General features: G+C 45.6%; 1 protein-coding gene across 3 annotated transcripts in view; it reads right to left on the reverse strand.

The window, feature by feature from the left end:
* Window positions 1-8,097: 8,097 nt before the first annotated feature.
* RIMS3 (regulating synaptic membrane exocytosis 3) overlaps window positions 8,098-15,041 on the reverse strand; it is a 39,102-nt gene continuing 32,158 nt past the window's right edge. For all 3 annotated transcript variants that reach the window (XM_016140056.2, XM_016140055.2, XM_016140057.2), the window contains exon 8: window positions 8,098-14,250. In XM_016140056.2, coding sequence (XP_015995542.1) covers window positions 14,038-14,250 — 213 coding nt within the window. In that variant the 3' untranslated portion in view covers window positions 8,098-14,037. The remainder of the gene's footprint in view (window positions 14,251-15,041) is intronic.

A 15,041-nucleotide genomic window follows, 5' to 3' on the forward strand; every position in this document is an offset into this window, starting at 1 on the left:
ATGAGATTCATATAGACTCAGAGAATACTCGAGGTTGAAGGGGCGGTTGTGGCTTCTGTCATTATATCCATGTCTCTATCCTGGTCCTGGTATATTATTCCCAGGCCGTGTGGCCCTGGGCAAGTGTCTACCCCTATCTGGGCATAGTTTCTCTTTCCTTAAAATGAAGGTAACATCCCTGCCCTGTGAACTTCTAATGAGACAGTGAGAAAGTTGTGGGAGCGTCTAATGCAATGACTCGGGGGAGGCTCTAAACTCTCTTTGACCCCTCCTTCTGCTGCGAGACCTTCTCCCCCATGTCTCATACCCCAGGCCTGAATCTGAGTGCAATTATTGCTTGGCGACCAGGTCAGCACTGGTGTTTCCTTCATGTTCAGTTCAGTGTCTCTCCTGGGCATATGCAGTGGGCTTTTTCATGGTGGGGGGATTAGGGACTTATTGCAGCTTTTGGTAATGGCTAGAGAGGAGTAGAAGGTACCTTTCGAGGCTCCTTACAGAATGATACAGAACAGTCGCTTCCATTGCCTATATCTAGGGTGAGCCTTAATGATCAGAGGGATTTTGCAGGTATCTTCCAAGTCAAAATGCTGTAGAATTTTGGGCTCTCTTTTAATGGAATCTGAGTCATAATGGAATCAAGCAAAGAAAGAATGCAGAACACTGAACCCATCACACAGACCCTCAGCTGACAGCCATGCAGAAGAAGCTGCCCTGTCTCATTCCTGCTCAGTCTCCTCTTCATCGTACTTCTCCTGGTGGCCCGGCTCAGCTTCCAGCTCCCTCCCTTTCCCCTGTCCTGCCTCTTGTCCCTATTACTTCCATGTCTCTTCGCCCTGTGCCGGCCTCAGTCACTGGCTACTCAGACCAACCTGGTCCTCCTCCTACCTCATGCCCAGATCGTCTCCCCCCTCTTACCAGTTTCACCCCTTCCCACCTTCCTACCTGGGTCACCTCGACCCTTGCCTGTCCCCCTGCTCCTCCTCCTACCTGCCTTCCTCCTCTCCCTCTCCCTTCCATTCGCCGCCCCTTCCGGCTTGCTCCCCTCTTCTCCCACACCCCTCCCTTTACCCCTGATTCTCCTTCTCACCCTACTTCTTCCCCCACCTGCCGGGGCCTTGGGCACAGATAAGCCTGCCCTGCTCCTGCTAGGACATCTGCCCCAACCAGCCCTCACTAAGCATGATGATTACTACATTCCATTGTGGGAAACTTGTGTCTCTACCAGTGGGACACCCGGCCTATCCCAGAACTCCTGAGAATGTGGTACTCAAGATCCTGGTGACTTGGTGGACATGGGGGACACTGGATGATGACCAACAGTCATACGACCTGGAGGGGGCACCTCCCTCAGGTAAGGGCTTCTTTTCCAAGACAGAGTTCTCAGCCACCCCTACCCCGTGTCTTGGTTATCTTGCACCTGAATTTAGCATATGCCTCTATTCCCAATCTTTATGGCAAATATAGATAGAGAGCTTACTTTTATATAAGAGACTCCACAAGGAGTAAAGTGTAGGAAAAATTGAATTCTGATTATCTCTATTTGTCTCAATATTTAAGTCATGGACACTGGTGCACACTACCCGGCACCAACGTTCCTGGTCACCATAACTCTGTGCAAGTATCAGCACAGAAGTACGAGGCATCTTTGGCCTGATGATGTGATTGAAATACTCCTGAGACGTTCTGTTTTCCCAGCCCTTTTATACAGTACAAAACACTTGGAATCTCTCAGTTTGCTTCTATATCATATCCAGTTGCGGTCCATTTGGACATAGGATACATTTATCTTGGAATGGGGAAACTTTTTTTTTTTAACCTCAGGAGCAGAGGACTAAGTTAATATTTCTCCTTTGTTCATATCATGCTTTGTCATGGGCCTGTGGCTTTTTAAAAAATTTTTCAGACATATTATATGCTAGATTTCATTTTGTTTACTACTTTTTCATTCAGCATTCTATTTCTAAGATTTATCTATGTGTATGTGTGTCATCTGTTTCTAACTACTCACTGTACCCTGCTCAGTGTCTCCTCCATATGATCCTCATCCATTTTTCCAGTGACACATGGACACCTAGATTTACTCTAACTCTCTACCACGGCGGACAATTCTGAACTGACCATTCGCATACACTCCCTCTTTTGATACCATGTGGTAGTTCTCTGGGATAGGTGCCCAGCACCGGGAGCGCTGAATTAAAAGGTGCTTCAGTTGAATCTTCCATCATTCATGTGCAAGTGTTCTTGTTGGGATGAGTTTTTCATTATATATATTCATAAGTCAAGTTCAGTAAGCTCCCTCTGGGCCATTGATACACCCAAGACCTAGGAAAGGTAATAATTTTATCAAACCTATAAGATATCTTTTAGTTTTGTCGAGGTCAAGACTTTTATAACCAGCTTAAATTTTTTAAATATTCCTGGATCTCAGTAGATGTTCTTTATAAATCTCTGGAGCTTTGAGACAAGTACAACACATACGAATCAAGACTTTAGACTCTCGTCTCAATCACCAGCACCAGCAAATATTAGCTAATTAATTGGTTAATGCTCATTGTTAAACTTTATTTATAAAGGAGCTGCCAGCCAGTCTACTTCTGCAACTTTTTTACAACTTGTTCTTGCAATTATTAGAATTACAAATCACAAATCTTACTTACAATCCATATTGCCTCACAATTTCAAAAGCCGTTAGGATCTTCAGCAAGTTTTTTTTCCTTAAGCAGGTTGATCCTCCTGCATCCCTTAGTCCTGCCTGGTTGGTTAGCCTTTCTCTCGAAGGAGATTTGCCTTTGTAATTGTCCCTTTGCACCACTTGGGCCTTTGGCAAAACCATGGAAGATGCAGGATTAGCGATAGCTGAGCTAGAGAAAAATGCAGGGGTCTACCCTCTGAGACATCATGACTTGAGTTTCCCAAGTAACTTTCTTCCAGGTGTACCATCTCATCTGTATCCCAAGAATAATCCAAAATAATTGTCTATGACCACCGAGGCTTTCCAGCTCAGAGAATCCACATTCTTCAGGAAGACAGGTTTCCAGTGTTCCTATCAAAACTGTGACCCTCTCAAATGGCCTTTGCCCTGGAATTTACAAGGGACCAGGGTTTGGAAGGGTATTCTAGATCATAGGAATCTGATTTACAGATGCTATTTTAAACATAGATATTACTGAGGTATAATTTGAGGTATAATTTACATAAAATAAAATGCCTCCATTTTAGGGGTACAGTTTGATGAATTTTGATAAATGTACATATACATGTAACCGTTACAACAAACCAGGTATGTAATATTTCCATCATGATCTCCAAATTCCTTTGTGTTCCTTTGCAGTCAATACCACTTACCCCAAATCCCTGGGCAAAACTCATTGACATTTTGTCCCTATAAATTAGTTTTGTATGTCCTAGAATTTCATACAACAGTACTTACCTTTTTGTGTCTGGTTTCTTTCATTCAGTATGCTGTTTTTGCAATCTATGTTGCATATATTCATCGTTCATTCTATTTACTTCTGAGTGGTATCCCATTATACATATATACCACAAATCATTTTTTCCATCGTGCTCATTGATAGATGCGACAATTCTCAACTTACTGCCTCTCAAACTCTAAATTTATTATCTTTCATCACCTACTCTGTGTTTAGTGCGATAGCCCCTTTAAGCATTTCTACTTTGCAGAGAGAACAGTATTGAGCTTTGTCAGTAGATGGCGCTGGAGGGACACTGTAGGTGAAGAAACTTCTTTTCCGGAACCAGGGTACTTATGTTTTGCTTCTCTTCTTCAGGTAGCACTGCCTTCAAAGGCACAGGCATGTGGACATCCACTAGTATTCTGCCCTCACTGTGCATCTGGAGCGCACGATGCCTGTGAGATCACAGCCTAGCCCAGTGCCCACCTCACTCTCATTGTGGACTCTGCCCACCTCTCAGGCTTGCACAGACTCTGTTGGTGAGCAGGCTCCCGGCACTCTGTCTTTAGCTGGACATATGTTTTTATTTTTCCTGATAAACACCTAGGAGTGAAATTGCTATGTCATGTGGTCAGTGTGTAAGAAATTTATAAGAAATTGCCACTGTTTACTATTTTATATTTTCATCAAAAATTCTGCTCCCTATCACCACCAGCTCTTGATATTGCCAGTCTTTAATTCTAGTGGGTAAGCGGGTCCCTGATGAACATGGGTGATGAGTATCCCTTATTGGCAACTTGTGTATCTCCTTTTGTGACATGTCTGTTCAAATCTTGTGCCCATTTCCACTTGGGTTGTCTTATTTATTAAGTTACCATTTTATTATGAGTCGTAATGCTGTCTTTCAAAGAGAAGAAATTTTAAGTTTGATAAAATCTAATTTATCTCTTTATTCTAAAGTTAGTGCTATTTATTGAGGTATAATTGACATATAACATTATATTAGTTGCAGGTGTACAATATTTGATTCAATATTTGTATACACTGTGAAATGATCACCACAATAAGTCTAGTTACCATCTATCACCATATATAGTTAGAAAAAAATTTTTTTTCTTGCAACGAAGACTTTTAAGATTTACTCTTAGCAACTTTCAAATATGCAATGTAGCATTATTAACGATAGTCTCCATGCTGCACGTTATTTCCCTGTGACTATTTTGTAACTGGAAATTTTGGCCCCTTTCGCCCATTTCGCCCACTCTTCTGGCAACCACCAATCTGTTGTTTTCTGTATCTAAGACTTGGCTTTTGGGCTTCGTTTGTTTTGTTTGTTTTGTTTTTAGATTCTATATATAAGTAAGATCATATGGTATTTGTCTTTCTGACTTATTTCACTTAGCATAATGTCCTCAAATGTCATCTGTGTTGTCACAAATGGCAAGTTTTCATTTTTTTTTATATTAAACTGTCTCATCCAAAAACAGGGAATGTCTCTTCATTTATTCAGATCACCAACTCTGTTATTGATGTGAAGATTCTCTCTATAGAGATCTTATAATACATATATCACCTCTTTATCTCTTCATCCGTCAATGAACACTTAGCTCACTTCCACATCTTGGCTATTATAAATAATGCTGCAATGAACATTATTGAATTTTTGAATTAGTGTTTTTATTTTCCTTGGATAAATACCCAGAGGTGGAATTGCTGGGTCATATGGTAGTTCTAGTTTTAATTTTTTGAAGAGTCTCCATACTGTTTTCCATAGCAGCTGCACCAATTTACAGTCCCACCAACAGTGCACAGGGTCTGCATAGAATTGGACCAGATAATGTCAAGTTGATCTCTGTACTGGCTTCACCAACTATATCTCCATGTCCCCGTCATTATTTAGCATTATCCAGTTTTCTAATTTTCGCAAGTCTATTATAGGTATAAAGTGATATCTCATTATTGTTTTAATTTGCATTTCTGATTATAGTAATTCTGAGGTTACTTTCATATGCTTATTAGCTTTTGGAGTTTGCTTGTTCATTTCCTTTGACCATTTTTCCATTGAAGTTGTTGTCTTTTTATTGCTGATTTGCAAGACTTCCTTGTATATTCTAGGTATTAATGCCATTTTTTGACATTGCAAATTACTATTCTGTAATGTTTGTTAACTTTTGTCCATGATGTCATCCATTAAATAGAAATCCTTATTTTTAATGTAATCACATCATAGTTTTTTAATGTATGATTTGTGCTTCTGAAATTTTAAAAGTTCTTCCTTGAACTTAGTTCACAAAAATATTTCTTACATTTTCTTTTATTAATTTTACATGTTACCTTTCAATATTGGGTCTATTAAACCAGCTAGGACTTACTTTATATCTTGGTTCAGGTAGGGATTTTTTTTTGTCCAGGTAGTGATCCTGTTTTCCTAATACATATTTTAAACAGTTCTTTTCCCTTATTGTTTTAAGGTGCCCTCTTTGTCATATATTAAATTCTCAGCTATATATGTGTCAATGTTTGAGTCTGCTCTTTTTTTCTTTAAACAGAAGTTGATTTAACCATTCATGGACTTATATTATTGAATATAAGTTGTAGAGTAAGTTTAGTAGAGTAAGTAGTTCTTAACATACCAACTGAAAATTTTATTTATGTTACATCGAGTTTATAGATTAGTTTGGGGAGAGTTAATATCTTTACATTAAGTGGTCTCATTCGAGAATAGAAAATGTCTCTTCCTTTATTCAGATCACCAACTGTTATTAATGTGAACATTCTCTCCATAGACACCTTATGTGTTCTTAAATAATCCCTACTTAATAACATAAATCACTATTGTGGATAGTAGCTGCTTATTGTTTATTGATTCCAGCTGTTATAAAAAAAATACAATTGATTTTTGTAAGGTGATCTTGTATCCAGCAACCTTGTGGAATGCTCTTATTAGTTCTAATAATTTATTGTTTTTTAAAAATTAGTGATCAAATTATCTATAAATGATAGCTTTATCTCTTCTCTTTCAATAGTCGCACTTCTTTTTCCCTTTATGGCACTGTACAGGATTCCTACAACTATGTTAAATGGTAGCAATGATAGTGGACCTCCTTGTGTTGATCTTAATCTTAAAGAGAGTGTATCTAAAGTGTTCCATTAACATAATATTTGCTGTAGGTTTTTTGATATATGACTTTATCAAATTAATAGTTACCTTGACTTTACTTAAAGTTTTTATTATGAATAGGACTACACCTTATAAAATGCTTTTTCTACATTAGAATAATTATGATTTTTCTCCCTTAGCCTATTACTGTGGTGAATTACAGTGATGAATTTTTCTGATAATAATGAACCATCCTTGCATTCCTGAGAAAAATATCACTTGATTACCATTTATTATTTTTTAATACACTGTTGGATTTCATAGTTGGTATTTAGGATTTTTGCGTCTACTAAATTTTATCTTCTTAGTATTTAATGTAGATTTTAGAATAGATACTTAGGGATATTAGTTTGTGCTAACATTTTTTAACTTCACAAATTAAATATTGAAGTTTTACAATGTAGGTATGTTACTATTCACTAATTTTAAAAACCTATTTATTTGATCACTTTTTTTTTCTTGTATCTCAGCCTTTCCATCTAGGATCATTTTCCTTCATAACAGCAAAAGCATTTACTATGTGCCAGGCACCGTTCTGAGCACTTTAAACATAGTCTCATTGTAATCCCCCAATAATCCTATGGGGTACGGACTACATTCCTTCTGTCCGAAGAACATCCTTTAGAATTTCTCTCTCTAGATCTGTTTTTGTTGTTTGTCCATTTTTGGAAATAATTTTGCTGGCTAGACGCACAGGAATTCTTAAACTCATGAGAGTGTATGGGATGTCTCAGGGAGAGAGCATAAGCAGAAAAGAAGTAAAAGATAGACCCTTGGGCAGCATCAGAGCTCATATATTGGTCTCGCGAACTTTCTTTCAAGAGATGGTGCCTACTTAGGGCCAGAGCCAAAGCAGTGGAGGTCACCTGAAAAGGTTCTTGGGTTAGAGAATGCCAGCCTTTCCCTAGCAAGCAAGTGCTGTGACCGCTACTTTTCCTTTATCCATCTTTTACACCCCTAGACCCAGTCCTAGGAGCAATGGCACTGCTCAGAAGTGACTAAATATTAACATACCTTTCTGTCTCTTCCTGAAGCCAGGAGTGCTCCAGGAGTCAATGCTTAATGTAGTCCACATCACTGGAGGTCTACTTGCTATATTTACCGCTTAAATAAGCAAGAGTGGCTTAAATAAGCAAGAGTGCCCCAGCCATATGCTGGAGCAGAGCTGCTAGACCCAAGAGCTCAGAAAGAAAGGAATAGTCTGTGGATTGTAAGCCTTTGCTCCATTTATGTGGCTCTGGGGATCCCCTGAGGACTCTGTGGGAATAGAAGCTTTGAGGGCCTGTAAGCAGAGACCATGGGAGGCAGAGCCTGGAAGTTGCCTGGATCGGTCAGATTCCATGGCCTTAGGACATCACAATGGCAACAGAGTTCCCAAACAAGAGTCAGAGGCCCAGGTCATATTTTTTTCAAGCCTTTTTCTGAGATGTATTGCTCTCTCTCGTGCCTCTCAACCAAAGCATCCTCCTCCTCTTTTTTTCTCTCTCTCCTAGAAGAACCGCCTTCAGAAAGCAACACATGAGACCATTTTCAAACTGACTTTAATCATTTTTTGCTGCCCAAATACTGTACATGCAGAAGCCATGTGAAGAATTTTCTCCTCAAGGGAATTGGCAAGAATGTTGTACAGAACAGCCGGCAAGTCCTTCCCAGCCATCCACCTGCCACCCAGGAGCCACAACCAGTTTGGAAAGATGCTGCACATAGAAAACGTATAGAGCACAGATATAAAAGGCTAATTGCTTCTTATCTAAACAGTGTGCTTGTCAGTCCCTATCAGCTATCTCTTTCTTTGCAGGATGCATTTGGAAATTCTAAAAAAGAGGTCCCTGCCTCCTGTGAATTTACATTCTAAAGGAGTGGATAGAAAAATCAGGCCAGCTTTTCCTAAGGAAGCAGCCACTCTGCTTGCTGAGATGTTGTCTCAGTAAAAGACATTCTGGAGAGAGGAGTGGTCGAAGAAGCAAAATACATGGAAGGGAAATTTATTCTCTCTCTTTCCATCAGCGAGCATTTCCTTTCAAATCCTCAGATGTTCAGCTCTCCCACGGATATCATTCTAGAAGCTGAAATGAGGACCGACCTAGCCTCATCTGCTGGTGGGGATACTGACCTTCACAGGATGCAGCTGAGGTTGCGACATCACATCAGCACCTTGAAAACTGTCCATTGTAGACACCCCTTAATTATTTTCATCATTACATAAGAATAAAAGAGAGAGAGCACACCACAAACAGGCGGAATCAGTCTGTTAGGATTCCCCGAGTTCTTGTCAGAAGTAGCATCTGAGCATAGACGGGTGAGGACTGAACCCAGCTTGGGCACCAGGGGCTGGAAGGAACCAGCCTGTGAAACCAGGTGCCACATGTGCCAGGCTTGCAACCCTCATCGGCTCCAGGTCAGACTTTTAAAACCTGAAGGGAACCATGGAGCAACCAGCAAGTGCTCTGATTTTGCAGATGAGAAAGCTGAGGCCCAGAAAAGTGAGGAGTCTTGCACATGGTCACGGCTTCTGGCAAACTTTATGGAACAGCCTTTGATGCTCTATAGCCAGCTGTTCAGGCCACTGGCCAATGGCGCAGATGCTCTGTTGGCCCTGGAATTCCCAGGGCTCATTTCTGTCAGACAAGCTCTCTGGAATCCAGTCCCAGGGACCCTTCCTGGCATTGGCATGAACTTCTTGGGAAGCCCAAGGCCCTTGTCCTTACTGGCCAACTTTCCAACCAGAGTGCTAGAAGTTTGCCAAAACATTCGTGCTTTCCAACGAGCACTCGCCCCCAGCCAGTCTCGGCCCCTAAGGAGATGCAAGTTTCTCTCTCCGGTGTGGTTTCCCTCACAGGCACAGCCATGCTGGGCCCACAAAAGCCCAAGCTCAGGGTTGAGGGAAGGGGGAGTTGCTTTGCTACCTGGAAAGATTAAGCCCTTTGTCAGAGAACAAGGTCCCATCATCAGGCAGGCCAACAGAGTTGGTGCCTAAGGAGGCCAAGTTGCTCTCTTTGGCATCACTGACATTGCTCTGAGATGCTCAGGCACTCTTTCAAAATAACCCTTTCCCAGCCAGACCAAGATAATCCAGCTCCCATTAGGCCTCACCTGATCAGGTGGGGCTTCCCTGCCCTTCATTCACGATCTTTTTGTTTTGCCCCAATCTCTTCTGACCTGAGTGAAAGCAGACTTGAGGGAGAAGGCAGGAGACGACGCGCCCACATTCCCATCTCCTCCCTGATCATCCAGTGAGAGATATTCCAGTATAGGAAGCAGCATTTTAAAGACCCTCTTTACGTGTTGGGATGTTGGAGAAGAAAAGGTTGAGGAGAGGAAGAGAAAGGGAGGGGTCGGCAGGACAGGGGGCCTCTTCTTTTCCATCTCCTTGAAGCCACTGGAGAAACACTGCTGGTCAACTCCCTGGCCCTAAATGTCACACTATCTCTCTGCACTCAGGTGGAGGACACCTCATTACAACATCAAGCAAAGGCAGCAATTTCTTGCAGAATTTGCACAGTGCAGGAAGCAATCAGAGAAACAGAAGAGCAGCCTTACTGAACCCCTGCTGCTTTCTGGGCCAAAGAAGATGGGGGATCGGAGGTATTAGGAGCTCTAGAGCCCCAGGGAAGGAGTGCAGGTCTCTGGAGCAGCAGGGCACGGAGCAAGAGCCCTGCTCCTGGTAACGCACTCTAAGGTTGTGCTACATTTCATTTCCGAAGAAGTACCCTTGGAGGATTCTATTGTCTTTAAAAGGGGTGGGGGAGGCTTATGCTCTCCTCAAGGCTGGCAGTAAAGAAGAGCTCGGGTATGCTTGCCCTGGTGGGTGTCATGCCCCACAGAGAACTGGCTTGACCTCTGTGTCTAACCGGCAGCGATCCCAGGAGTGATGAGCTGCATGGGCACCCACTCTCTGGAGCTTCTAGGTTGTGCCTCAGCCAATCCTGGCAACGCATAGCAAGAGCCTCCTGAGTGCTCCTTTCCTAAGAGAGCTGGGTGGTGGAAGAGACTGGATGGGGAGTAGTTTTGGAGATGGTTCTCCCCTGAAGGATCAATCCCCCATGTCAAACCAAGACTTGGCCCATTTAGTTGAGCCTGATTCATACCAAAGGCCCATCACAGGCTTCCCTGTAGGGAAGGAGTCTATGAAGGAAGTGGGACAGATTGAACAGAGCAGAAATGTGAAGACAGATGCTCTGAATCATTTGCCGTGGTTCCTGCCCACAGCCCAGCATCGCTGCAGGGCCATTTCTGTCTCTGTCACATCTTCCACGAATCCTGCCTGAGCAGAAGAAGATGAAATGACAGAGAGCCCCAGCCTGTAGTCATCTGGGTTCCACCTGGGGTAAGAACGCATACTGGAGCCAAGATACTGTACCTGGCACTGAGTGGTCTCAGGTTAGGGAGTACTCTTAGGGGATCATGTTCCTTCCTCCCCTCCCTGCCCCCCATCCTCTCTTCAAAGGACAGATGCTACTCCCACCCTAGCCCCTGCCCAGGGAAGGCCAGGAGTCTCCCTGGAACTCCTTCCTCTCCTGGGACAGGCGAGCTCCAGAGCAGCTTCTCAGACAAGCGCCTACATCCTGGAAGCTGAGAAACAAACCCTAAATCTAGCCGGTCACCATCACACGCAGCAGCCTCACACGACTCCACCCGCATGGGGGAAAATCCCGGTAGGGGTTAGTCACTTATTTGGTGCAAAGGGTTAAAAAGAATAATTCCCAAGGTTAACTTGGGGGCAGGAGATTATTTCCCATCAGAGAGGTGGAAGTGGGGAGTGGCCCAACTCCTGGGCAGTGTTGGCAGCTGAGGACTGCAGGCAGCTCAGCCCATTAGCAGCCTGTCAGGCCCCGCCTCTGGCTGGAACTCCCCCTGTGCTAACCTACCTTCCGGCAGAGGCAAGGGGAACCGGCCTCCAGCTACCCAGCAGCAGCCGCTCTGCTGGCAGCCCCTACTTTCTCTCGTGACCTTTCTGGGTCCCTGGAGGAATGAGTGATCTCCCTCAGTGACACCCCTATTCCCTGGGGGTGACTGCGCGGTCTGAGGATCACCACTCAATGCTACATCAACAGATGTCTATGCTACCACAAATAATCCTACCACCCCAAGGTGCATTTTCACACCATCCTGAGGGTGACCTCTGTCGAGGCGAACACATCACAGACAGGACATAAAAATACCTTCCTTCAAGTGAGTTTCCTCCCTCCCTCTCCCCACCCACCCTAGGATCACAGAGTACAGAGCCCTTTGCTTCATTTTAGAAAGATGAGAAAAGCATGCATTACTCAGTCCTGGCAATGGGAGAGAGTTTCTGCAGAAAGAGAAGACAAGACCCAGCTGCCTCCTCCCTCTCCTCCACGCACACGACAGTTCTGGTCTGTGATACAAGACTGGAGGTTCCAGCAGGAGACGGGAGCCCAGAAGCTCACCGTGTGTGTCTCTTTACTGCCCATATTAACAACTTGTTGTCTGTGGTCAGAACTGATGGGCTCCTGTCATCTTCTCCACATTTCTTGGGCAGGAGGGTACCGAGCTCTGGCTTTAGCTGAACGTGGATCCCGCCAGAAAAGGAGGCCTTTTGGCAACAAAGGCCGTATCTCTGGAGAGCCTCCACCTACACCCCTCCCTCGGAATCCACTTCCATGCCCATCCAGCTTTGGTTACAGATGGCGCCCAAGAGCGCAGGCCTGGAGACCTCTCCACCGCTCCCCTGGGTCACTCCCCGACCTGGTGTGTATGTGGTTGGTTCGAGTCACTGCAGCATTGCGGTTGATGTCAGGGGAAGAGACAGAGAGAGCCTGCCCCATACCTTGACCCCTCCAGCCATCTCTTTCTTCCCCATCAGACATGGACCCAAGGACTGCTATACCTGTCTCCTGGGCAACCTCTCACCTTTCACCCTAGACTTGAGGAGGGAGAAGGACTAATCTGGGCATTCCTGAGCCAGACTTCAGGATTCTCAGCAGACATCTCACAAGATCCAGTCCGGATGCTGGTCCCCACCCACGAGGCCCAGCTATCACATCAAGTCAGGGTTAGAGTAGATTGGGGAAGCTCCAATCAGACAAGGGTGGAAATAAAGCAGAGGCAGGTAGGTGCCTGAAGCAGGCCACTCTCCAGGGGGCAGCAGTGGAGGGCAAGGGGACAGGGAGGCTAAGACAGGTGAGTATTGCTTGTACAGAGCTGGTGACTGTGGCAGTCTAGAGTCCAGAGCCAGGCTGTCCATGGAGCCAAGAGGCTAGAGCCTACATGAGTCTAAGCTCCCAGACAGGGACCCTGGTCTGAGAATGAGCAAAAAATGAGCCCCAAACGATCGCCTTCATGCAGCTAATCCCCAAAGGTCAGGATTCTCAACAGCGGCTCAGAGCAAGTCAGCACCCTCCCTCCTTATTTCAACAAATGGCCCCACCTTCAGGACCTCCTCACAGGCCAGGCACCACCTGGATGAGCCCAGCGGGGGACAGGGCCACCCTTGGGGCCTGGGGAGGACACCGGTGCCTCCAGGGACTGTCTGCTGTGGCAGATTACATCCCCTCTGAGGCCAGCCTCCTGGATGTCAAGACCCTACCGTCCACACGTCCCAGGGTCCACTGGGAGAGCTCCTTTGGCATGTCAGAAGTGAGGAGGCTTGGAGGGACACAGGAGGTGAAGAGCAGTGTTATGGAAGGTACTGGCAATTCCCTCTAAGGTATCTGGCCAGTAACCCTGGGAACTAAGACCTCCCCGTGTTTGGCCTGTAGGAAGGAGGTGGCTCCAGCAATCTCCAATCCCTCAGCTTCCCGGGCATCTTTGCTCCCAGGGCACTGGCCAAAGCACTAGACGAGCATGCTACATGCCGCAGATGCATTTAGTGGGAAAAGCTGCCAGAGTGCTTGGTAGAAGGAGGGGTGTCAGGGTTCCCAGAGGGGCCTCAGTGTGGCCAGCTGCAGTGGATGCTACATTCCTCAAAAAAAAGCAGCAGTGCTGGAGAGGCAAAGGTGGAACAAAGAACAAGACAGAAAATTATGCAGGGACCACTAAGAGGCATAGGCAGGGACACACCGGCCCCGCCCTGCACACCGGACCAGGCAGGATGACCAACAGCCACGTCCCCCTCTTCCATCCCTGGATTGAGGGGGAGTCGTAACCACACAAGACGCCTTTGGGTTTCTTTTCAACAAGACACAGAGAGACATAGATTCCAGCCCACGTAGTCACCAAGACTGACTATACCCAGACAAATGAACGGATATAACATGGTCACACACAGACACACATACACACACACACACATGTGCACGGGTGCGCACGCGCGCGCGCGCACACACACACACACACACACACACACACTACGGTCTCCACTGCCAGCTGGGACGGGCCCAGTAGCCAACAGGCATGCAGCAGGGTGAAGGGGCCAGAAAGACGTGACTATGTACAGGGGAGGAGGTGGCGGGCCAGCAGGCACCTCTTCCCACACTGCATCCCGGCCTCTTCCTGAGGTCCTTAGGAGCATGAGGGGCTGGTGGCACTCTCCAGGGAGGACTGGGACAGGCGCCTGGTGAGGGATCCGAGCGTAGAGTCTGCCACAGAGGATGTGGGGAAGAGTTTATACCAGCCAGTGACCGCGGCACTCAGGTCCAGCTCATCCAGCATGATCTGGGCCATACCCATGAAGCACTTGTGGTCCATGCGGCCGTAGTCTCCCCAGACGATTACCTGCCAGTGGGGAAGAGGAGAGAAGCTGAGCCACCTCCCCGACTCCAGGCTGGGCAGTGGGCCCAGGGACCTACATATTTTGCCAGGGCACAGATGGGACAGAGAAAGCCAAACTTGGATTGATTCCAGGCAATAACTTATTGAGCTCTTAAGAAGTGCCAGGCTCCATCCTATGGGCCTTAAATATATCATCTCAATTGTTGCAACCATCTAGGCAGAGGTGCTGTGCATTATTATTCCCACAAAGAAGAAACTGCTGCTCAGAGAGGATAATTAACTAACCCCAAAATACACAGGACTTGGTGGCAGAGCTGGATTGGAACCTGGGTCTGACTTTCAGAGCCTCTCGGTATCCCAGATGACAGTTATTCCCAGGACGGAGCACACTCAGAGTCCAGGATGTGAGTCACTGTTCCTGCTCTGCCACAAGCACCTGGCCCTCACTGGACCTCAGTGTTCATACTCATATAAGTGAGTGAGGGGAATAGATAACTCTGTGATTTTCAAACTCTTGTTTTATCGATGAACCCTTTTCTCAAGACAGAATCCCAATATATATAAACACAGACACCCGAGACCACCCTTTCCCCCACAGATCCCCAGGGTCCCTCAGTTCCTACTGTTTGCAACTCCAGGGGCCCCTGCTATGGAACTACCTCAGCCCAGAGAACAGCCCTGGACAAAAAGTCACACAGCCCAGACAATCCCCAGCCAAAGCCTCTCCTCTGCCACCTCCATGGCCTAAGGCAAGGCCAACGGCTTCCACCACCACCACTGTTAAGGCTTAGTGA

The sequence above is a fragment of the Rousettus aegyptiacus genome, unplaced genomic scaffold (genome assembly GCF_014176215.1).
Source record: "Rousettus aegyptiacus isolate mRouAeg1 unplaced genomic scaffold, mRouAeg1.p scaffold_m13_p_1, whole genome shotgun sequence".
Lineage (NCBI taxonomy): Eukaryota > Metazoa > Chordata > Mammalia > Chiroptera > Pteropodidae > Rousettus > Rousettus aegyptiacus.